Source organism: Dreissena polymorpha, chromosome 3 (genome assembly GCF_020536995.1).
Source record: "Dreissena polymorpha isolate Duluth1 chromosome 3, UMN_Dpol_1.0, whole genome shotgun sequence".
In the NCBI taxonomy this organism is placed as follows: domain Eukaryota; kingdom Metazoa; phylum Mollusca; class Bivalvia; order Myida; family Dreissenidae; genus Dreissena; species Dreissena polymorpha.
The window spans coordinates 145,496,176-145,521,585 of NC_068357.1; the positions used below are offsets into that span (position 1 = coordinate 145,496,176).

Below are 25,410 nucleotides of genomic sequence, written 5' to 3' on the forward strand. Positions count from 1 at the left end.
GCTGATTAAACACTGCAAGTAGGTCGCTCATCACAAATGTATAAAATACTCATGGTCTGCAGCTGAAACACTGCAAGTAGGTCTCTTATCACAACTGTATACGGTACTTGTGGTCTGCAGCTGAAACACTGCAAGTAGGTCTCTCATCACAACGGTATACGGTACTCATGGTCTGCTGCTTAAACACTGCAAGTAGGTTTCACCACAACTGTATACGGTACTCATGTATACAGTACTCATGGTCTGCAACTTAAACGCTGCAAGTAGGTCTCTCATCACAACTGTATACGATACTTGTGGTCTGCAGCTAAAACACTGCAAGTAGGTCTCTCATCAAAACTGTATACGGTACTACACTGCAAATAGGTCTCTCATCACAACTGTATACGGAACTACACTGCAAGTAGGTCACTCAACACAACAGTATACGGTACTACACTGCAAGTAGGTCTCTCATCACAACTGTATACGGTACTACACTGCAAGAAGGTCACTCATCACAACTGTATACGGTTCTACACTGCAAGTAGGTCTCTCATCACAACTGTATACGGTGCTACACTGCATGTAGGTCACTCATCACAACCGTATACGGTACAACACTGCAAGTAGGTCTCTCATCACAACTGTATGCCGTACAACACTGCAAGTAAGTCTCTCATCACAACTGTATACGGTACAACACTGCAAGTAAGTCTCTCATCACAACTGTATACGGTACAACACTGCAAGTAAGTCTCTCATCACAACTGTATACGGTACAACACTGCAAGTAAGTCTCTCATCACAACTGTGTACGGTACTCATGGTCTGCTGCTTAAACACTGCAAGTAGGTCTCTCACCACAACTGTATACAGTACTCATGTATACAGTACTCATGGTCTGCAACTTAAACGCTGCAAGTAGGTCTCTCATCACAACTGTATACGATACTTGTGGTCTGCAGCTAAAACACTGCAAGTAGGTCTCTCATCAGAACTGTATACGGTACTACACTGCAAGTAGGTCTCTCATCACAACTGTATACGGAACTACACTGCAAGTAGGTCACTCAACACAACTGTATACGGTACTACACTGCAAGTAGGTCTCTCATCACAACTGTATACGGTACTACACTGCAAGTAGGTCTCTCATCACAACTGTATACGGTACAACACTGCAAGTAAGTCTCTCATCACAACTGTATACGGTACAACACTGCAAGTAAGTCTCTCATCACAACTGTATACGGTACAACACTGCAAGTAAGTCTCTCATCACAACTGTGTACGGTACTCATGGTCTGCTGCTTAAACACTGCAAGTAAGTCTCTCATCACAACTGTGTACGGTACTCATGGTCTGTTCTTAAGCTTCATGGAGATTATGGTATAATTGTGTTTTGTTTGTTGTTAAAACGTGATTTCTTATTAAAAAAATTACCAAGTATAAAGATTAACAATGTGAAATAAAAATTCAAGTGGCTTAAATAATGATGCTAGTGCCGTGAATTGGAAAACTAAATCAATTGTGTCGCCTCATGTGCCATATGCCTCTCATGGGCACCATCTTGGTCAATTTCCACCCTGTAATGAGACCACAAAACAATAAGTGACTTAATAGCGGATTGCGCAGCGATTTTGCAGCATGTCTTGATCATTGTTTGGGGCATATGAAATTAGACCCATTTTTTGTGATGCAGCCCACTTGAGCTTCTTATGTGAGGTCATCACATGAGTATAAGCCTTGAATGCAATCCTACCAACAGCAACACCACTATGAATCTCAGGAATATAATGATGCATAATAAGTCGGCCATGAAAACTAATTTATAGCTACATACAACTTTAAATGTCCAGCTGAATCAATTCAAGGTCCTCAGAACACTATTCTAGACTTGTGTTGTTAATATTAAGCACAATAAGACAATATGTTGCATTATTCAAATGCCAAAGATCGGACTTTAAAATACTGCATAATCGCGTAAGATAAGTCATACATTTGAAATATAAGCCGTATGTTTGTGTGTGTTGCAGGGTGCACTGTATACAAGACAAAGTGAAGCAAGTCTCAGTGAGGAAGGTCCTCATGAAGTATGGACTGAAGAATGTGGAGGTGCCACAGGACGCTGCCAGTGTGGAGGTGTGTGATGTTTTATGGTTTTTTAACTCAACTATTATGTATAAAATATATATAGTGGAGCTATCCTACTCACCCCGGCGACGGCATTAGCGTCTGCGTTCGCGTAAGCGTGCAAATGTTAAAGTTTTCGTACTACCCCTACTATTTTCAATGTCCCTTGACATATTGCTTTCATATTTTGCATACTTTTTAACCATCATGACCCCAACCTATAAACAAGAGCAGACAACTGTATCAAGCATTTTGACAGAATTATTGCCCCTTTTATACTTATATGCATATTATTGATAAATCTATGTTAAAGTTTGTGTACTACCCCAAATTATATTTCCTATATCCTTTAACATATTGCTTTCATATTTTGCATACTTGTTTACCAACATAACCCCAACCTATTAACAAGAGCAGACAACTCTATCAAGCATTTTGTCATAATTATGGCCCATTTTCCACTTACAATATTCAGCAAATGTTAAAGTTTGCGTACTACCCCAACTATTTTCAATGTCCTTTGACATTTTGCTTTCATATTTTGCATACTTGTTAATCATCATGACCTCAACCTATAAACAAGAGCAGACAACTGTATCAAGCATTTTTTCATAATTATGGCCCCTTTTCTACTTATGCATATTATTGATAAATCTATGTTAAAGTTTGCTTACTACCCCAAACATTTCCTGTGTCCCTTGACATATTGCTTTCATATTTTGCATACTTGAGTACCAACATGACCCCAACCTATAAACAAGAGCAGACAACTTTATCAAGCATTTTGACAGAATTATGGCCCCTTTTATACTTAGAATATGCACATTATTGATAAATCTATGTTAAAGTTTGACAAAGCAACACATACCTTACATACCACAATGCACTCCACATGCAAACCACCCCCCACACCCCCCTCCCCGATACCCCCCCTTCCCTCGAACCCCCCCCCCCCAATTTTTTGTTTCTTTATTCTGAAACATCATCTTTGAAATGATCACACACCCACATTATACCCCCCCCTCTCCCCCCCCCCCCAATCCCCACCCCCCACCCCACAAAAAAAAATAATCTTATTTTTTAAAGATCATCTATTAAATGATCACACTCCCACATTTCCCCCCCCCCCCCCCCCCCCCCCCCCCCCCCCCCCCCCGCCCTCTTCATGATGGCTTATGTTATACTGTCAAGCACTCAAAAAGTCGTGCGCGCTGTCCTCTGACAGCTTTTGTTATGCCCCCAGTAGGGTGGCATATAGCATTTGAACTGTCTATCCGTCTGTCCGTCCGTCTGTCCGCCGGAAAACTTTAACATTGGCCATAACTTGTGCAATATTGAAGATAGCAACTTGATATTTGGCATGCATGTGTATCTCATGGAGCTGCACATGGTGAAAGGTCTGGGTTATCCTTCAAGGTCAAAGGTACAAAAAAACAAATTCAAGGAAAGTAACATGCTTTAAAGGGAGATAATTTCTATTTATCATTTGGCAGGTACAGATCATTTTTACAATGGAAGTTATGTTTTTTATTATTACTCCCCTTTTAAAAATTATCTGTACCTGCAAAATGATAAAAAAAAATAAAAGTGGCGCAGTAAGGGGCATTGTATTTCTCACAATCATATCTCTTATTTTATTAAAGGAAGTCTCTTTTAAACAAAAATCCAGTTTAAGTTGAAGTGTCATCCCTGATTAGCCTGTGCGGACTGTACAGTTTTCTCAGAACAAGGCTTGTATTAAACAAAGATAAAATATGTTGTTCAGGAATAGCTTAAGATTTCATGTTTTATATTGCATTAGTCTGACTGAAAACATGTACAATAACTGGTGTTTCACATTTTAAAATATGATTGAATGTTATGTAATAAAAATGAAAACAAGTTGTGTTATGCATCATTTGTAATACATATTGATGATTTATGATAAGAGAGATTTTGTCTTACCTTAAAAAAACACATTCTTTAACTATAGTTAATTGGTGTTGAAAAATGTTAGAATAAGAATTTGTGTTTGAAACTCTATATTTTTTAGTGTATGGTTGACAAATAAAAGATCAAACACATCAAATTATATACAGACTCAAAATTTTTTCAAAACAATACACAACATTGTATCATTTAATACAGAAATTATGAATGCTCAACAAGATGTATGATATTATTTGGATTGTATGTTATTTAGCATTTAGTGAACGTGATGTTGACACAAGACCTGCCAGGCTGCATAGAGAACTGCCTGGAGATCATCAAGTACACCGATCTGGACATCAAGGATAGGATGTACACCTTTAGAATGAGGCAGTACATAGAGATGGATAGGGTCAGTTCAAGGCATACCTTAATAAAATATATATGAAAATCCTATTTGCGCTCGCTTTTGCTGTCAATTTGATAAGAAAAATGAATACAAAAGCAGACATCTTATTGATAGACCAAAGATGAATTATATTATCAACAACCAAGCCCTAGCCCTAGCTTAATAAACCAACTGTATTTAATACTTACCAAGTATTCTCTATGTACTTTTCATCTGAATGAAGTTCTTGAGGTTTTAAGCCCTTGAAATCATAAAACTAGGTACATTCCCAGAACTTGTGACAAAAGGACTTAACTTAAACATGAAGCATAGCTTTGTTATTTTGGTCTGCTTATCTTTATTTATTTACTTCGAGCTTTTCTAATTTTGGTCTTCATCTACTGAATCCATTGACCTCTAATCTTGATCAACATTGGATTTTACTGATAATAAAGCATAACTGTGTTGAATTGCTTTTCCCTTCTTGTTGATTTCTAGCTAGATGAGGGTCTGCAGCTTGTTGAGACTTTGACCTCTGACCTTGGGGTGAAGGTTGCAAGAAGTATTGTGGGCCTGACTGATGTGATCCTTACAGAGACTGTCATGATTTCCCAACTTGATGACAAGGTACAAGTGTTGTGTGTTGTACAGATATTTACTTTCACTTTTAATGCCCCCGAAGGAGGGCATATAGTGATCGGACTGTCCGTCTGTCCGTCACACTTTGCGTTTAGTGTTTCGAAAAATGCTCTTAACTTCTATGTCGCTTCAGATAGCAATTTCATATTTGGCATGCATGTGTATATGGACATTTCCATACGCACACACATTTTGACCCCTGTGACCTTGAACTTAGAGAGAGTGTTTAGGTTTCGAAATCTGCGTTTAGGTTTCGAAAAAAGCTCATAACTTCTATCAAGCGTTTATAGGGGGGCATAAGTCATCCTATGGTGACAGCTCTTGTAATAGTTTGTTTTATTCATGTTTTTCGGGCACATTACATTACGATATTACACTACTGTTTTACGGTCCTTTACGTTCATGTTTACAGAAGGTTACTAGACTGTTTTACAGTTCATTACATTCATGTTAAAAGGAAATTACTTCACTTTTTACAGTCCATTAAATTAATGTTTTACATTAAGATTCAAGATAACTAGACTGTTTGAACACCATTACAATCATGTTTTACAGATGATTACTAGACTGTTTTACTATGCATAACACTCATGATTTACATAACATAGCAAAACTGTTTCAATAAGATTTTGTGAGTCCTGATCTTTAAATTAAAATTGTGTCTTTGAAAAAATCATTTAAAAAATCAGTATCATAAATGACTTATGACGGCTTATAATACAGACTTCCAGTATTTATTTTGAGCTCACTTGTTTTTAAGGAATTACCTTTTTTTTCTCTTAATGTAGTTTTTATGCTCCCATATATATATATATATATATATATATATATATATATATATATATATATATATATATATATATATATATATATATATATATATATATATATATATATGGGGAGCATATAGTTGCCAGTTTGTCCTTCCGCACTTCCGTATGGTCACACTTTTGTTACAGTTTCTCATAGCATCTTCAATACTTTACCGAACTCTTTCATATTTGGCATGAAGATACCTGGCATGGACCTCTACCTTTTGATGACGTTTGAGGTCACTGGGGTCAAGGTCAAGGTCACCAAGGCTATCATAGACTTTTGTTACAGTTTCTCATAGCACCTTCAATACTTTACCGATCTCTTTCATATTTGGCATGTAGATACCTTGCATGGACCTCTACCTTTTGATGACGTTTGAGGTCACTGGGGTCAAGGTCAACAAGGCTGATAGAAGACTTTTGTTACAGTTTCTCATAGCACCTTCAATACTTTACTGATCTCTTTCATATTTGGCATGTAGATACCTTGCATGGACCTTTACCTTTTGATAACGTTTGAGGTCACTGGGGTCAAGGTCACCAAGGCTAATGATAGATTTTTCCATCACACTTTTGTTACAGTTTCTCATAGCACCTTCAATACTTAACCGATCTCTTTCATATTTAGTGTAGGTACTTTGCATGGACCTCTACCTTTTGATGACGTTTAAGGTTATTGGGGTCAAGGTCACCAAGGCTAATAATAGACTTTTGTTACAGTTTCTCATAGCTTCTTCAATACTTTACCGATCTCTTTCATATTTGGCATGTAGATACCTTGCATGGACCTCTACCTTTTGATGACGTTTGAGGTCACTGGGGTCAAGGTCACCAAGGCTAATAATAGACTTTTGTTACAGTTTCTCATAGCACCTTCAATACTTTACCAATCTCTTTCATATTTGGCATGTAGATACCTTGCATGGACCTCTACCTTTTGATGACGTTTGAGGTCACTGGGGTCAAGGTCACCAAGGCTAATATTAGACTCTTGTTACAGTTTCTCATAGCTTCTTCAATACTTAACCGATCTCTTTCATATTTGGCATGTAGATACCTTGCATGGACCTTTACATTTTGATGAGATTTGTAGTCACTGGGGTTAATGTCACCAAGGCTAATAATAGATTTTCTCAAGATCACACTTTGGTTACAGTTTCTCATAGCGCCTTCAATACTTTACTGATCTCTTTCATTTTTGGCATTTAGGTACCTTGCATGGACCTTTACCTTTTGATGAGATTTGTAGTCACTGGGGTCGAGGTCACAAAGGCTAATGATAGATTTTTCCGTCACACTTTTGTTACAGTTTCTCATAGCACCTTCAATACTTAACCGATCTCTTTCATATTTGACATGTAGGTACTTTGCATGGACCTCTACCTTTTGATGACATTTGAGGTCACTGGGGTCAAGGTCACCAAGGCTAATAATTGGCTTTTGTTACAGTTTCTCATAGCTTCTTCAATACTTTACCAATCTCTTTCATATTTGGCATGTAGATACCTTGCATGGACCTTTACATTTTGATGAGATTTGTAGTCACTGGGGTCAAGGTCACCAAGGCTAATAATAGATTTTCTCAAGATCACACTTTGGTTACAGTTTCTCATAGCGCCTTCAATACTTTACCGATCTATTTCATATTTGGCATGTAAGTACCTTGCATGGACCTCTACCTTTTGATGAGGTTTGAGGTCACTGGGTTCAAGGTAACCAAGGCTAATAATTGACTTTTGTTACAGTTTCTCATAGCTTCTTCAATACTTTACCAATCTCTTTCATATTTGGCATGTAGATACCTTTTGATGAGGTTTGAGGTTACTGGGGTTTCTCAAGGTCTCACTTTTTTCCACACAATTAACCCATATATTGACAAAGCATCATTGGGGAGCATCCATCAGTTTTACTGATATCCTTGTTTAGCAAAGCTTTTTGTATGAATACAGAGAATATCCGATGGAACAAATTGCTTTTGTTTAGTGTTATTATAAACTCTTTTGTATAAAAATGATTTTTAAAGTTGTACAAATTTTTCAGTACAAGAAACAAAAACGGTTGTACACAGAAGCAGCGATTCATTTGCTGAAGTATTTACAGACCAAGGAAAAGAGTATGTATAAGCAAAAACTTAATTGTTGTTAAGTATCTTATGCCATTCATTCTTTTTCAGTGATTGAAATTCAAATTTTTCCCATTTTCACTTCCCTCTATTTTCGTATGATAGGCGGTTTCCTTATCAATAATATTTGTGCTGATACGACATGTGATAACCCCGATATTTACATCCGCTGTAACAAGAAATTGGGCCGAAAGCTTTGAATTACTAAATACTTTACAAGAATGTAAATTTTACCTACCGTATTTACTGTAAGTATTTGGATACTTAAATATAATCATTTGTTTTTGTTTTCAAAAATTTAGATGCGTAAAATATCTAAACAATACAGGTTTCATAAATATAAGAGACAGGTATGTTTTGTATGTTTGTCAATTATTTTATTGTAATAAATCAAACTGCAACAATTGTATTCTGTTGTACTCTTATTTCTCTTTTTGAAATAAATACAACTTCACATCTTTGCAACTTTTTACCTGAAATGGTTTGATAAATGTAAAAACATGTAACATATTGCTTCCATAATCATTTGAAATGCGGTTGGTTGAAACCATTGTTTATTACCGGTAAACATGGTAATTTACCCTATAACACACTCAGTCTTACAGGTTTATGACCTTAATCCGTTTGTAAAAATCCATGATCGGAGGGTCACCAGATAAATGTAAACTAGCCAGAAATCTGGTAAAATAGCACTGTTAAATATACTGTCAGAAAATAAAAGTCTTTAATTATGGCATAAAACCTCTATTTCCAAACCTTTAGAGTCAAGAAAAATTCGTATTTTACTATGCTTTCCTGGTTGCTAAATTGCAAAAAATCCATTTCGTAATCGTAAATCTTCACAATTGCCGCCATTTTTTTATTGGAGAAAACTACACCCTATAATGTTATAGACTGAAGGGGCCGTTGTCGAAACAGCAAAAAGCGGGAAAGGGTAGGAATGAATGGGGTAGTAACAGTTTTGACAAAAATTAAAAGATGAAAAAATGTCTTTGTTGGTATTTTCACACTTCTTTATTGATTGTTCATTAAAAAAAATCGAGGTATATCTATCCACGCGTCGTTGTGGTAGTGTTTGTTAAAGTTTTTGTTGTCATGAAAACTGGTTGATTAACAAGGCAAAACGTCTTATTTGAACTGAAGCTAATTATTATGCCCCCCTTCGAAGAAGAGGGGGTATATTGCTTTGCTCATGTTGGTCGGTCTGTTGGTCTGTCCACCAGGTGGTTGTCAGACGATAACTCAAGAACGCTTGGGCCTAGGATCATGAAACTTCGTAGGTACATTGATCATGACTCGCAGATGACCCCTATTGATTTTGAGGTCACTAGGTCAAAGGTCAAGGTCACGGTGACCCGAAATAGTAAAATGGTTTTTAAATGATAACTCAAGAACGCATACGCCTAGGATCATGAAACTTCATGGGTAGATTGATCATGACTCGCAGATGACCCCTATTGATTTTGAGGTCACTTGTTTTAATCATATTTCTCAACTTTGCTTTTGCTTTATTTTGACAATTTAATCCAAAGTTTAATGTAAGCAATTCCGAAAATTTGCACTCTTATGTAAATTGACAGTTTGACGTCATCAAAGGAAAGCCGCTTCCTGTCTGAAGCAATAAAGCGACAAGTTTCTCGCCGAAAAAATTGGCTTCCTTTGTCTAGCAATCAACATGCCGAACCAATCGTGTGTTTGTTCCTCAATGGAAATCCTCCAATTAAATAATAGCATTTGCAAAGCTCCGCCTTCGAACCTTTTGCAGAGAACGGAGGTGGAGTTTAACGGTTAATTGAGCCAGTGTTATACGTAAGTTGAGTTCCGATTTGCCGCAATTTATCTGCCCTAAGCATTGAAACGACGAATACATTTATCAATGATTTTCCGATCTCTGCATTAATATGCTTCCGTGCGAGTATACTACGTAGGTTACAAACCAATAATAGAGATATAGACTCTTCATTTTCTTTCAATAGAGACAAACAAATGATATTTGTCTAATGGCTTTACGCTGATAACGCCAACTGTATGGAATTGAGCGTTCCAGTGTATTGTTTGTCTCACTATAAATACGGATCAACTAGACACAGTGAAAGCGTGAAATACCGGGTCAAACTGGATTAAATGGTGAGCATCTCTTAATGGGGAAATATTTAAGTCGATGAAAAATAAAATGGGATCCACGGACGATTTGCGTATAATTGGATGTTGCGGGTCTGCAGAAGACTATGTCATACGATGTTGTGAGTGGCAGGTTATGAAAATGTTACACTGTTCAAATGTGAGGAATAGGTAATAGTGGTTCGAATTTAACGCGCAGGGGTCTTGAAAAAACACGCGCAGTGCGCTGCAATAAGGACATATACGGTGTTCTCGAGAGAATAATCTTAAAAATTGTCGAAAATATAGTGCTATGCAACCCATGCTCCTGATCGTATAAACGCTCCCTTCTTTAAAACAAAAAATAAAGCGCACGAAAAACTCAGATTAAATGATTGCGCAATATAAGAATGGCGGCCATTTTCGGCCCAATTTTCAGGTTTTTGGTCTTGAATTTATTTTTTTTTCTCCATTTTGGCTTATAAGAATCGCAAGCGTGATACATGGGAGCGGGCTATACATGGTAAAATACGGTATTTGTTTTGGCTAAAAAAATGGATGTCTGAAAATTTAGATTGGTAATGGTGGCTATATAAGAGTCACTTTGTCAGTCGGTCGTGGCTGTCTGTCCCAAAAATTTCATCCGATCTTAACCAAACTTGGTCAGAAGTTGTATCTAGATGATGTCTAGGTTAAGTTTGAATATGGGTCATGCCGGTTCAAAAACTAGGTCATGGGGTCACTTAGTGTGTTTTAAACTGAAAGTTTGTCTGGACCATAATTATGTCATTTATTAGCTCATCTATTTTTTGAAAAAAAAAAATGAGCTATTGTCATCATCTTAGCGTCGGCGTTGGCGTCCGGTTAAGTTTTGCGTTTAGGTCCACATTTCTCAGAAAGTATCAATGCTATTGCATTCAAACTTGATACACTTACTTACTATCATGAGGGGACTGGGCAGGCAAAGTTAGATAACTCTGGCGTGCATTTTGACAGAATTATGTGCCCTTTTTATACTTAGAAAATTGAAAATTTTGGTTAAGTTTTGTGTTAAGGTCCACTTTATTCCTACAGTATCAAAGCTATTGCTTTCATACTTGCAACACTTATTAACTATCATAAGGGGACTGTGCAGGCAAAGTTATGTAACTCTGACTGGAATTTGGACGGAATTATGTGCCCTTTATACTTAGAAAATTGAAAATTTGGTTAAGTTTTGTGTTTTGGTCCACTTTACCCCTAAAGTATCATAGATATTGCTTTCATACTTAGAACACTCGCGAACTATCATAAGGGTACAGTAAAAGGACAAGTTGCATAACTCTGGTTGTCATTTTGACAGAATTATGGCCCTTTTTTGACTAAGTAACTTTGAATATATGGTTAAATTTTGTGTTTCCATCCACTTTACTTCTAAAGTATCAAGGCTATTGCTTTCAAACTTCAAATACTTTCATGCTATCATAAGGTTACTGTACCTGGCAAGTTGAATTTTACCTTGACCTTTGAATGACCTTGACTCTCAAGGTCAAATTATTAAATTTTGCTAAAATTGCCATAACATCTTTATTTATGATTAGATTGATTGATACTTTGACAAAACTACTCCTACCTGACATACTCTTACCTGACATACCACAATAGACTCCACCCAAACCATTCCCCGTGCCCTCCTCCACAAATGACCACCACACCCTCACACTATACCCCCACCCCACCCCCTTTTTTTTTAACGGTTAAAAAACACAAATATTTATTTTTATTATTTTATTTTTTAAATACCGTCCAACCATTGCACCCAAGAATCCCCAACCCCCCTCCCCCCCATTTTTTTTCGCATTTTTGGAAGATAATGTAATAAAATGTCCACACCCCCACACTATACACCCCTCTTCACTCCACCCCTCCCTCCTTTGTGATTGAAATTGAGAGTCCCTTCACCTTTAAAAAGAAAATAGATGAGCGGTCTGCACCCGCAAGGCGGTGCTCTTGTTGTTAGATTTTAAAATGACTTGGTACATTTGTTCACCATCATGGGACGGTGTGTCATGCGAAAGAAGTACGTTGATATCTCCAAGGTCAATGTCACACCTGGAGTTGCCCATAAATAAGCTTGTCTGGGCCATAACTTTGTCATTTATTGTGAGACTTTAAAATCATTTGGCATCTTTGTTCACAATCATTGGGCGGTGTATCAAGCGAAAGAATTACGTCGATGTCAAGGTCAAGGTCACACTTTAAGTTCAAAGATCAAAAATGGCCATAAATGAGCTTGTCCGGGCCATAACTTTGTCGTTCATTGTGGGATTTTAAAATCATTTTGGCACATTTGTTCACCATCATTATATGGTTTGTCATGCTAAAGAATTACATCGATATCTCCAAGGTCAAGGTCACACTTTGAGTTCAAAGGTCAAAAATGGCCATAAATGAGCTTGTCTGGGCCATAACTATGTCGTTCATTGTGAGATTTTTAAATCTATTGGCACATTTGTTCATCATCATTGGGTTGTGTGTCATGGAAAAGAATTATGTCGATATCTGCATGGTTAAGGTCACACTTTTAGTTCAAAGGTCAAAAATGGCCATGAATGATCTTGTCTGGGCCATAACTATGTCATTCATTGCGAGATTTTAAAATTACTCAGTACATTTGTACACCATTATTGGACGTTGTGTCATGCGAAAGAATTACTTCGATATCTCCTAGGCCAAGGTCACACTTTGAGTTCAAAGGTAAAAAATTACCATAAATGATCTTGTCTGGGCCATAAATATGTCATTCATTGTGAGATTTAAAAATTACTCAGTACATTTGTTCACAATTATTGGACGGTGATTCATGCGAAAGAATAACGTCGATATCTCCCAGGTCAAGGTTACACTTGGAGTTCAAAAGTCAAAAATGGCCATAAATGAGCTTGTTTGGGCCATAACTATGTCATTCATTGTGAGATTTTAAAATGACTGTACATTAATGTTGTTCACAGTAATTGGACGGGGTATCATGCGAAAGAATTCAAGAGTTTAAAGGTCAAAATGGCCATAAATGATAATGGCATAATAATTCTTATAAATCGCCATAAACTAGCTTCTCCTGTTTTGTGAAAACAGCATGCACAATATTCCATGTCAATGCAGCATGTGGGGGTATACGTCACGTCTGTGACAAAGCTCTGATTTTAATGAGGTACTAAGAATTTTCATGGTATTGGAAAGTGGAGTAATTGGTGACTTCTTGTTGCAAACATGCTGGTGGTTTTAAAAGGAGACTAACACTATGTTCATTAAATTAAGAATTTGATTTTTATGTCCCCCACTATAGTAGTGGGGGACATATTGTTTTTGCCCTGTTGGTTGGTTGGTCTGTTGGTTTGCGCCAACTTTAACATTTTGCAATAACTTTTGCTATATTGAAGATAGCAACTTCATATTTGGCATGCATGTGTATCTCACATTTTGAGTGGTGAAAGGTCAAGGTCATCCTTCAAGGTCAGAGGTCAAATATATGTGGCCAAAATCGCTCATTTTATGAATTCTTTTGCAATATTGAAGATAGCAACTTTATATTTGGCATGCATGTGTATCTCATGGAGCTGCACATTTTGAGTGGTGAAAGGTCAAGGTCATCCTTCAAGGTCAGAGGTCAAATATATGTGGTCCAAATCGCTTTTTTTATGAATACTTTTGCAATATTGAAGATAGCAACTTGATATTTGGCATGCATGGGTATCTCATGGAGCTGCACATTTTGAGTGGTTAAAGGTCAAGGTCAAGGTCATCCTTCAAGGTCAGAGGTCAAATATATGTGGCCCAAATTGCTTATTTTATGAATACTTTTGCAATATTGAAGATAGCAACTTGATATTTGGCATGCATGTGTATCTCATGGAGCTGCACATTTTGAGTGGTGAAAGGTAAAGGTCAAGGTCATCCTTCAAGGTCAAATATATGGGTCAAAATTGCTCATGTAATGTTACTTCTGCAATATTGAAGCTAGCAATTTTATATTTGAAATGCGTGTGTATCTCAAGGAGCTGCACATTTTGAGTGGTGAAGGGTCAAGGTCAAGGCCATCCTTCAAGGTCAAACGTCATATAGGGGGACATTGTGTGTCACAAACACATATTGTTTCTAAAATAATTTTATTTACTTTTAAAATTCAATTACCTGTAATATTATTGGTTTAAAAAAGTGATTGCAAAAAATTGCATATAATTGTCTTGTTTTCTTGTATTAAAGTAAAAATGCATTTGGACATGGAGACCAAATACATGCAAGCAAGCATAAGTCATGTGGAGCAACATGTTGAAGTTTACTTGTAAAACATTTAACTGTATATTAATTCCTGTGAAAAACTACTTCCTTTGTCTGAAAAAAAAGTCTGCAAAAGTGGACTGCTAAAATAGAACATTTTTACCAGTTTAAAAGTTGTAAAAATGAAGTAGTATTCTCATGTTATTTTCTGCCATCACACCATATTTAGTTCATTCTCATTATGTTTTATGCCTGAAGACCACATTCATTTCAATCGCATTATGTTTTTTGCATCAGAGCACATTCATTCAGTGATTTTTTTCACCCAATTTGGAACAGGTCCGGTACCCATGCCATTGGAAATTTTTCGCATCGTGAAATCACCAAATCAGGAAAAAAACGAGTCGCGAAATCTTCCAATTGGGAAAAATCAAGTTGTGAATTATACCAATTGAAGAATGGTATTTTAATGACTTTGTTTAACTTTTTTCAGCTTTAAATGACACAGGAAAGCTACATAAACTTTTATTCACAGTCTTGCACAAACAACAACATGCTATCGGAACACAGATGGTGTTGTAATTAGTTGCATTATTTTACCCTTTTAAATTGCTGAATACAAGATGTGCATTATGAATCCTGCTGATTCAATTATCTTTATTGTAAATTAAATCAACAATCAAGTATAAAGAAAACAACACAATAAACAACCCTCTTACGGCGGTCAAGTGTACATCAAGTCAAGTCAAGTAAATTTTATTTAAAGTCGGCAAGAGTGCATAGCATGTAACATAAGCTATCATTAGCCTTTGAACTGACATTATTAACAATTGTATTATAATAACATATTAAAAGCAGCTTGACATAGCTTCTGCCTGAAAGTGCTTACAGTGTTTTTTGTTAAAAATCAGGGCCAGTATCCAGCCCCATTCCCAACGAAAAAATGGATATATTTTTCCCAAATGGGACTCAAAAATTCCTGATTGAGGATTAAAAAAAAAATTTTTTTTTGTGTTTTTAGCTCATCTATTTTTTGAAAAGAAAATTATGAGCTATTGTCATCACCTTGGCGTCTGCATCGGCATCGGTGTTCGGTTAAGTTTTGCGTTTAGGTCCACTTTTCTCAGAAAGTATCAATGCTATTGCATTCAAACTTGGTACACTTACTTACTATCATGAGGGGACTGGGCAGGCAAAGTTAGATAACTCTGGCATGCATTTTGACAGAATTATGTGCCCTTTTTATACTAAGAAAATTGAAAATTTTGGTTAAGTTTTGTGTTTAGGTCCATTTTATTCCTTAAGTATCAAAGCTATTGCTTTCATACTTGCAACACTTACTAACTATCATAAGGGGACTGTGCAGGCAAAGTAATGTAACTCTGACTGGCATTTTGACAGAATTATGTGCCCTTTTTATACTTAAAAAATTGAAAATTTTGTTTAAGTTTTGTGTTTAGGTCCATTTTATTCCTTAAGTATCAAAGCTATTGCTTTCATACTTGCAACACTTTCTAACTATCATAAGGGGACTGTGCAGGCAAAGTAATGTAACTCGGACTGGCATTTTGACAGAATTATGTGCCCTTTTTATACTTAAAAAATTGAAAATTTTGGTTAAGTTTTGTGTTTAGGTCCACTTTTTTCCTACAGTATCAAAGCTATTGCTTTCATACTTGCAACACTTATTAACTATCATAAGGGGACTGTGCAGGCAAAGTTATGTAACTCTGACTGGCATTTGGACAGAATTATGGGCCCTTTATACTTAGAAAATTGAAAATTTTGTTAAGTTTTGTGTTTTGGTCCACTTTACCCCTAAACTATCATAGATATTGCTTTCATACTTGGAACACTCGCAAACTATCATAAGGGTACATTAAAAGGACGAGTTGCATAACTCTGGTTGTCATTTTGACGGAATTATGGCTCTTTTTTGACTTAGTAACTTTGAATATATGGTTAAATTTTGTGTTTCCATCCACTTTACTTCTGAAGTATCGAGGCTATTGCTTTCAAACTGCAAATACTTTCATGCTATCATGAGGTTACTGTACCTGTCAAGTTGAATTTTACCTTGACCTTTGAATGACCTTGACTCTCAAGGTCAAATTATTAAATTTTGCTAAAAATGCCATAACTTCTTTATTTATGATTAGATTTGATTGATACTTTGACAAAACTACTCTTACCTGACATACCACAATAGACTCCACCCAAACCATCCCCCGAATCACCCCCCCCCCCCCCCCCCCTCCCCGAATCCCACCATCCCCTATTTCTATTTTATTATTTTATTTTTTTGTAAGATCATCTCACAAATGACCACCTCACACTACTATACCCCCCTCCACCATCCCCCCCCCCCCCCCCCCGAATTCCCCCCCCCCCCCCCCTATTTTTTTTAATTTTTTTTTAAGATCATCTCACAAATGACCACCACACCCTCACACTATACCCCCACCCCCCCCCCCCTTTATTTTTTTTTTCGCTTTTTTTTTCGCATTTTCTGGAAGATAATGTAGTAAATGTCCACGCCCCCTAACTAAACACCCCTCTTCACTCCACCCCTCCCTCCTTTGTGATTGAAAATGAGAGTCCCTTCACCTTTAAAAAGAAAATAGATGAGCGGTCTGCACCCGCAAGGTGGTGCTCTTGGGATGGGTCCGGTTAATTTTGGGAATGGGTCCATAGGTCGTTGGGAACGGGTCCGTTTACCCGACCCATCCAAAGAAGGAAAAAAAATATGGTCATTTCATTCTGTTTTTTGCCGTCCGACAACATTCGTTTCATTCTCGTTATGTTTTCTGCCATCAGACTACATTCATTTCAATCGCGTTATGTTTTCTGTTAACAGACCACATTCATTTCATTCTCGTTAAATGTTTTCTGCCATCAGATCACATTCATTTCATTCTCGTTATGTTTTCTTCCATCAGACCACATTCATTTTATTCTCGTTATGTTTTCTTCCATCAGACCACATTCATTTCATTCTCGTTATGTTTTCTTCCATCAGACCACATTCATTTCATTCTCGTTATGTTTTCTGCCATCAGACCACATTCATTTCAATCGCGTTATGTTTTCTGCCATCAGACCACATTCATTTCAATCGCGTTATGTTTTCTGCCATCAGACCACATGCATTTCAATCGCGTTATGTTTTCTGCCATCAGACCACATTCATTTCTTTCTCGTTATGTTTTCTTCCTCCATCAAACCACATTCATTTCATTCGCGTTATGTTTTCTGCCATCAGACCACATTCATTTTCTTCTCGTTATGTTTTCTGATTTAAAGACCAAATTCATTTCATTCTCTTTATGTTTTATGCCATCAGACCACATTCATTTCAATCGCGTTATGTTTTCTGTTAACAGACCACATTCATTTCATTCTCGTTAAATGTTTTCTGCCATTAGACCACATTCATTTTATTCTCATTATGTTTTCTTCCATCAGACCACATTCATTTTATTCTCGTTATGTTTTCTTCCATCAGACCACATTCATTTCATTCTCGTTATGTTTTCTTCCATCAGACCACATTCATTTCATTCTCGTTATGTTTTCTGCCATCCGACCACATTCATTTCAATCGCGTTATGTTTTCTGCCATCAGACCACATTCATTTCAATCGCGTTATGTTTTCTGCCATCAGACCACATTCATTTCAATGGCGTTATATTTTCTGCCATCAGACCACATTCATTTCTTTCTCGTTATGTTTTCTTCCTCCATCAGACCACATTCATTTCATATTCGCGTTATGTTTTCTGCCATCAGACCACATTCATTTTCTTCTCGTTATGTTTTCTGATTTAAAGACCAAATCATTTCAATCGCGTTATGTTTTCTGCCATCAGACCACATCAATTAATTCTTGTTATGCCATCAGACTACATTTATTTCATTCTCTTGATGTTTTCTACCGTCAGACCACATTGAGTTGCTGGACCTTCAGACTGAGGAGGCCTTGTATATCAAACTGAGGGCCCTTCAAGTGAGTAGATTTTTTTTTGGGGGGGGGGGATACATTCATACATTTAAGTTGTGTTCTTTTTTTGTTCTGAGATTTTTATTGAAGCAGAATAACCTTGTTGTAATAATATTAATGAAACAAATTATCATCTAAGGGAATGTTTGTTATGGATTTATACATGTGAGCAGGTACAGTTCGAATCATAAGAATTTTTATAAAACTGATGCAAACTGGAGAATGCTTTTATTGGTGGATTATCTGTACTATGTAATGGTTCAAGAATGGCCATCAGTATACTAAGTTATAAGAATTAAGTTATCACTTATGTTTTAATATCATAAATAAATTACCTGTTATCTCTAGCTTACCCCTTTCCAAGGGAGTTTATTCATACGGAAAATATTCAAGCGCTGGGAATCGTCCACCTCTATAAAGAATCCAAATCAGGTTAAACATAGTACAATGTAACCTAACAGGAAATCAAGGACCACAATTCATCTTTCCTTTCTGGACAACCACGAGTGCACGCCTATTTTAGGCTCAGGACTTTTTTTGTTCTTTTTAGTCCCCTACCGGTTTCATCGGAGGGGACTTATGGTTTGCGCTCTGTCTGTCGGTCCGTCCGTCAGTCCGTCCGTCACACTTTTCTGGATCCTGCGATAACTTTAAAAGTTCTTAATATTTTTTCATGAAACTTGGAACATGGATAGATGTCAATATGGACATTATGCATTCATTTCATTTCGTTCCTACGTCAAAAATTATGGTTGCTATGGCAACGAATAGACTTAAAATACTGCTGAAATGGTGGTTTTCTGGATCCTGCGATAACTTTAAAAGTTCTTAATATTGTTTCATGAAACTTGTAACATGGATAGATGACTATATGGACATTATGCACGTCATTTCTTTTTGGTTCTTAAGTCAAAAATTCTGGTTGCTATGGCAACAAATATTATTTTTTTTTAATCTGAAAATGGTGGAATTTCTGACAATGGTGGAGCCGGTAGGGGACTTATATTGCTTGACAATAGTCTTGTTCATCGTGTTTTTGTCGGAGTTTGAAGGATAAATTTTATTTATCTTTTATTTGTATCATTCGGTTTATATTTCTATATCTTTTTGTTGCAGTTATTGTCATATTTCTACTTTTGCTGGGTTTCTTTGTTAGTAGCGTCGCTCATGTACAATGAGCACGTGAACCACGAGGAATTCGTGCCTATTTCCCAATAAGTAATTGAGGGCATTTGTTTGTTTACATTTTGTGGTTTAACTTTTTATTTAATTTTTTAATCATTATTTGGTCTTTTGTAGGTTCTATCTGTTTATTTTGTTTCAGAATGAACTTGCAGGGTAGAGGTTCTTGTGGTCATATCAAGGCGAGGTGGGATTCCCACGACACTTGCCATGCTTGCACCATTGCACATTAAATAACAAATGTTCGCTTTGCAATTTGTGGGCTTACTACACTTGGACGAAAGCAGGTTGCCGGAGACGTCGATCAGCCGCAAACGCAATGGACTTCCAGCCGACGTTGATTACCCGGTGACTTCACTGGTCACGGATGACCAGCGGAATTGTCAGTCACTGGGTACCGGGCAAGATGGTGTTGTTGTCAGTCGATCGTCATCAGATCTTATGACTCACACCATGCATACCGGCGACATTGATCATGGAACAACTGGATCAATGTCAGACCATATGGCAGCCGCCATTCTACGGTCTTTGTCCAGTGACGTAACCAATCATGATATGACCAGCTGGTCACCGGTCATGTCACCGGTCCAGTCATTGATATCCGGTTTTACCGGTACTTTCACTGGTCCGGTCCAGTCACCGGCCAACAGTCATCAGTTAGGCTTGCCACTGATAACACCAGTCGGCGGTCAAGAAGAAGAACTAGGTCTTCATCATCAAATTATTCTTCTTCATCCTATTCTTCGTCGAATGCATCCTCTTCATCAAGGAGTGGACATCGGACACGATCTTCTTCGCCGAGCAGTTATCGTCGCGGCGCTTGTAAGCAATCACATCGTCACTCACGGAGACGGTATTCCAGAAGATCTCAATCTCATCGCAGCTGATCCATATCTGGACAGCACAGCCGATCCAGATCTGGACATCGTAGGAAACGAGGACGTCAGCAACTTTCACGTAGACAGCATCGGACCTACCTTTCGTATAGTCGTTTACCATCGTATTCCTTTATGGAATCGCATGTTTCCATGCCAAATGTGTAGGTTCCAAAGTTGATTGCCACATATATTGCATCTTCAGGAGCTCATATCACCACTACGGCGTCAGTGTCAACAACACAGGTATCATCTACCGTATCAAGTCGTGTACGCCCAACAGCTAACCTGTCGAATCCTGGATACAGAATTAGGCGGGTCATTTTGTACCGGTCAATGCTGATAATTTACTATCAACTTCCGGTTTACATTATCAGTTTACTGACTTCGGGGATGATCATTCGCCTTTATCAGACAATCACAATCTGGTACAAGATATTCTCACTTCTGTTCCTGATGATTCTATACACAATGCTGGTGTTGTAGAGAGCGAGGCTGATTCAGATGCAGAATCTAACGTTATGCGACGATATCTGTGACAGAACAACTTTTTCGTACATTTGATCCCAACAGGCTTAGTAAGTCGACGGCTCGTCATGATCCGCGACTTCCCATTGGTTCAACTGTTCTATCTGTTCTTCAATCATTGGAATTGGCTAATAAGGCTATTCCAAAACGAGGAGAAACATGGAAAGTTCCAAAGGATCTTATCCTTGCTTCTTTACCTAAAGATTTTCTGTTGGAACCTGGTATGAACTCGCTCAGAACAGCTCCTCTCACATCAGGGTTCCTTTTTGGTGGAAGGATACAAAAAGCAATCACAGCTGACAAGGATGACCAACTTCATGCTTCTTTAGCTAGAAACAACTCTGGACAATGCCAAGGGGTCTTTAAGCATCCTGCTTCTAGGCCACCAGCAGTTCCAGCATTCAAGAAGACTAAGAGAAACAACCTATTCTCTAAAAAGCCTTCTTTTAATCCACGGTCAGGTCCTCATAGGCAGTCTTCCTATAACAGACCTTCTTTTTCTCACAAGTCTTCTCATAAAGATTCTGGGAAAAAGAGCAAACCCAAGCTGGGATAGAAGAATTACAAACCTTCTACCGGCAAGGGCGGACCCCCTCCTTATCAGCCCTAGGGCCCTACCCTTTCTACCGCCACAACCTCCGATGCCGGAAATACCAGTCGGTGCCAGACTTTTCCACTTTTCAAATCGGTGGCTTCAAATTACTTCAGACGCATGGGTTCATTCTCTTGTGACAAAAAGGCCTGACTTTTTAATTCCAAAAAAGGCCTCCACTTTCTCGCGTACCTATAGAGCTGGTATCTCAGCATCCACATATTCTAGGGTCCATTCTCGGGCTCTTGGAAAAACAGGCGGTAGAAAGGGTTCAAGACCCTTATTCTCCAGGATTTTACAGTCGTCTTTTTCTTGTTCAAAAGAAAAATGGTTCCTGGAGACCAGTAATAGATTTAAAAGTGTTCAACATGTATCTTCTCGAACCAACTTTCAAAATGGAGACTCATTCCTTCATATGGAACTCCATCAAACCCCTGCAAGGGGGGTTGTCTTTAGATCTGGAAGATGCTTACTACCATGTTCCTATACATCCCAACTACCAGAAGTACCTGCGATTTGCCTTTCAAGGCCAAGTCTTCCAGTTCCGGGCTATGCCTTTCAGGTTGGTGACAGCTCGACGAGTTTTTACCAAACTAATAGCGGCAGTCGGAGCACACCTCAGAGTTCATGAGATTCTTCTTCAGTATTTTGACGACTGGCTCTTACACCAGCTCGATCGTCAATTGCTTCTGTACAACCTAGAATTCTCTTGGAAGGAACTCCTCTCCTTAGGGCTCCTTCTCAATGCAGACAAATCAGACCTCATTCCCTCACAGGACTTTACTTTCGTGGGAATGAATTTCTTGACCCACATCAATCGGGTCAGTGTGTCACTTCAACGTATATCAGACCTTCTGATGAAGGGCAACTGGGTATTGCCCCAATCTCATATAACAGCTCAAGAATTCCCCTCCCTCAACGGTATCCTGAGCTCAGTAGCAGACTTTGTGCAGTTGGGACGTCTCTTCCTACATCCTCTTCAGCACTATCTCTCAGCTTGTTGGAAATGGTCTCCGGGCAATCTATTAACACAGATTCCAATCCTTCCCTCCTTAGTGTCTCATCTTCAGTGGTGGCTAAACGAGGAGACTCTTTTGGTAGGAGTACCCCTTCTTCCTCCACAACCGTCATTATATCTAATAACGGATGCGAGCAAGGAAGGGTGGGGTGCTCACCTGGAACCTCTCAGTCTGATAATTTCAGGGTTGTGGTCTCATCAGAAATCTTGTCTACATATCAACAATCTGGAAATGCGAGCAGTATTTCTAGCTGTATCTCATTTCTAATCACATCTTCGAGACTCTTGTGTGATGGTGTCAACAGACAAGACATCTGTGGTGGCTTACATCCAGGCACAGGGGGGAACATATTCTTAATCCCTGTATCTGGAAACCAGGAAATTACTTGTTCTTTGCAAAACACTCAACATTTATCTTCTAGCCAAATATATACCAGGTCGCCTCAACGCCCTGGCGGATGGTTTGTCTCGCAAACACCAGTTACTTACATCGGAGTGGACACTTCATCAGGAAGTGACCAACCAGATCTTTTTCAAGTTTGGTTATCCCCTGGTCGATCTATTTGCGACCAGACACAATCACAGACTTCCTCTGTATGTGAGTCCAGTTTACGATCCAGCAGCGTTGGCAATAGACGCGTTTTCATTCGCGTGGGACCAACTGGACGCTTACGCCTATCCCCCACCCATTCTAATTCCCCAAATATTGGGGGAAATCAGGGTGAGCTCGTGCAGGATACTCTTGATTGCCCCTTGGTGGCCCAGAAGATCTTGGTTCAACGATCTTCTCAGTCTCCTGTACGATTATCCCAGGAATCTTCCTCACAGGTCAGATCTTCTGTCTCAAAGAGGCAGACTACATGCGGACCCATAAATGTTTTTCTGTCAGGGTTTCAACCCTCGTTGCTTTGGCAAGGAGAAAATCCACCAGAGCAGTCTATGATGCTCGTTGGATACTCTCTCATATTGGTGTGTTCGAGGGAAAATTGATCCACTCAATCCCTCTGCTAGATGAAATAGCGGATTTTCTCATCTTTCTTTTTGATGATAAGAAACTTTCTCTTAGTTCCATCAAAGGATACAGATCTATGATTTCGCATACAGTGGCTTTTACTAAGTCATCACAAGTCTGTGCTGATCCAGCTATTTCGGAACTTGTTCGAGCTATGTAACTTAGTCGTCCTGTATCTCATACACTTGCTCCTAAATGGGATTTAGCTTGTGTGCTAGGTTCGCTTACTAAGGCTCCCTATAAACCTCTTGATCAGGCTTCATTACAATTCCTAACATGGAAGACCGTTTTCCTTCTTACTATGGCTTCAGTCAAACGGAGAAGTGAAATTCATGCTCTTTCTATCGAGGATAGTCATCTTCGTTTTGACTCTGCTGATGAATCTGTTACATTGTTATGTCAGTCAGGATTCCTTGCTCAAAATCAACTCCCCTCTATGGCTTCCAAACCCTTCAAAGTTCCAAGTCTGTTTAGAACTTGTGGACATGAAGATGATGATAGACTCCTTTGCCCGGTCAGGGCTTTGAAGTTCTACCTTAATAAGGTAAAGTCTATTCGAGGTTTTCGCAAGAGACTTTTCATTCCATTAAAAGTGGGGGGGGGGGGGGGGGGGGGGGGGGGGGGGCGATGTGTCTGCGGCTTCTATTTCTCGTTGGATAGCCTCAACTATAAGGAAAGCTTATTCTTCTCTTTCATCCAGGGATCAGGGATTTATCTCTGTTTAAGATAAGACCACATGAATTAAGAGCTCTTTCGGCTTTGTGGACTTATATTAATCAAACCCCACTATCTGAAGTGGGAGGCGGAAAACTACAACGGGCGAGGCATGGTCAGGGGTGATAACCCTAAAAAAGGGTTAGGGTAAGGGTTAGGATTAGGGGTCGGGTTAGGGTTAGGGTTGGGTTTAGGCTAACCCAAACCCTAACCCGACCCTTAACACTAACCCAAACCCTAACCCTAACCCTCTAACCCCCCCTTGCGCAATACCATACCATGCCTCGCCCGTTGTAGTTTTCCGCCTCCCATCTGAAGTGCTTCAAGCTGCTTTCTGGAGGAATCCGACCACCTTCTCCTCTTTTTATATTCGTTCTGTTGAGTGCCAACAAGACAATTTATATAGGTTGGGTCCTCTTGTAGTGGCTCAAACTGTAGTTTCTTCTATGGCGTAAGTACTGTGGTGCCATCCGAGAATTAAGTACTATACTGTTCTAACGAAGAATATAAGAGGACGTGATCTACTATCTCTGGCTGAAAACCCTGTATATGGGTTCTGCTGTGATGGGAAAAAAATATGCGAACCTTCGAACCGCAGCTGCAAAATCAGCTAGATTGGGAACTCATCTTTCCTTTACAAAAACAAAAAAAGGCGATGAGTCCCACCTCCCACCCCGCTCATCGCCTTTTTATGTTTTTGTAAAGGAAAGATGAGTTGTGGTTCTTGATTTCCTGTTAGGTTACATGTACTATGTTTAACCTGATTTGGATTCTTAATAGAGGTGGACGATTCCCAGCGCTTGAATATTTTCCGGATGAATAAACTCCCTTGGAAAGAGGTAAGCTAGAGATAACAGGTAAGTATTTAATAATTAAAATGAATTTTATTTTAAGAAAATTTGTATTTGTTTAATAAATATATAATTCGGAAATTGATTTTTTAGAGAATCTACAAACGCGTCAAAATGCCTACCTGAGCAAGAAAGATTTGATTGAGCTGTGTAGCCTATAACTGTACCTCCTTTCAGACTGAGTTTGGAGAGTACATGAGCCTGGACGAGTACCGGGATGAGGAGAGTAGAGAGCTTGTGATGGACACCTACTTCCTGAAGTATCACCAGGCTCTTGTGCAGGAAACTGGGGT

General features: G+C 38.4%; 1 protein-coding gene across 1 annotated transcript in view; it reads left to right on the plus strand.

Annotated features, from left to right (window-relative positions):
- LOC127871812 (kinetochore-associated protein 1-like) overlaps window positions 1-25,410 on the plus strand; it is a 191,347-nt gene that overhangs the window by 60,368 nt on the left and 105,569 nt on the right. Inside the window, exons 27-32 of the mRNA XM_052415014.1 lie at window positions 2,019-2,124; window positions 4,298-4,435; window positions 4,910-5,038; window positions 7,906-7,978; window positions 18,287-18,351; window positions 25,295-25,408. Coding sequence (XP_052270974.1) covers window positions 2,019-2,124; window positions 4,298-4,435; window positions 4,910-5,038; window positions 7,906-7,978; window positions 18,287-18,351; window positions 25,295-25,408 — 625 coding nt within the window. The remainder of the gene's footprint in view (window positions 1-2,018; window positions 2,125-4,297; window positions 4,436-4,909; window positions 5,039-7,905; window positions 7,979-18,286; window positions 18,352-25,294; window positions 25,409-25,410) is intronic.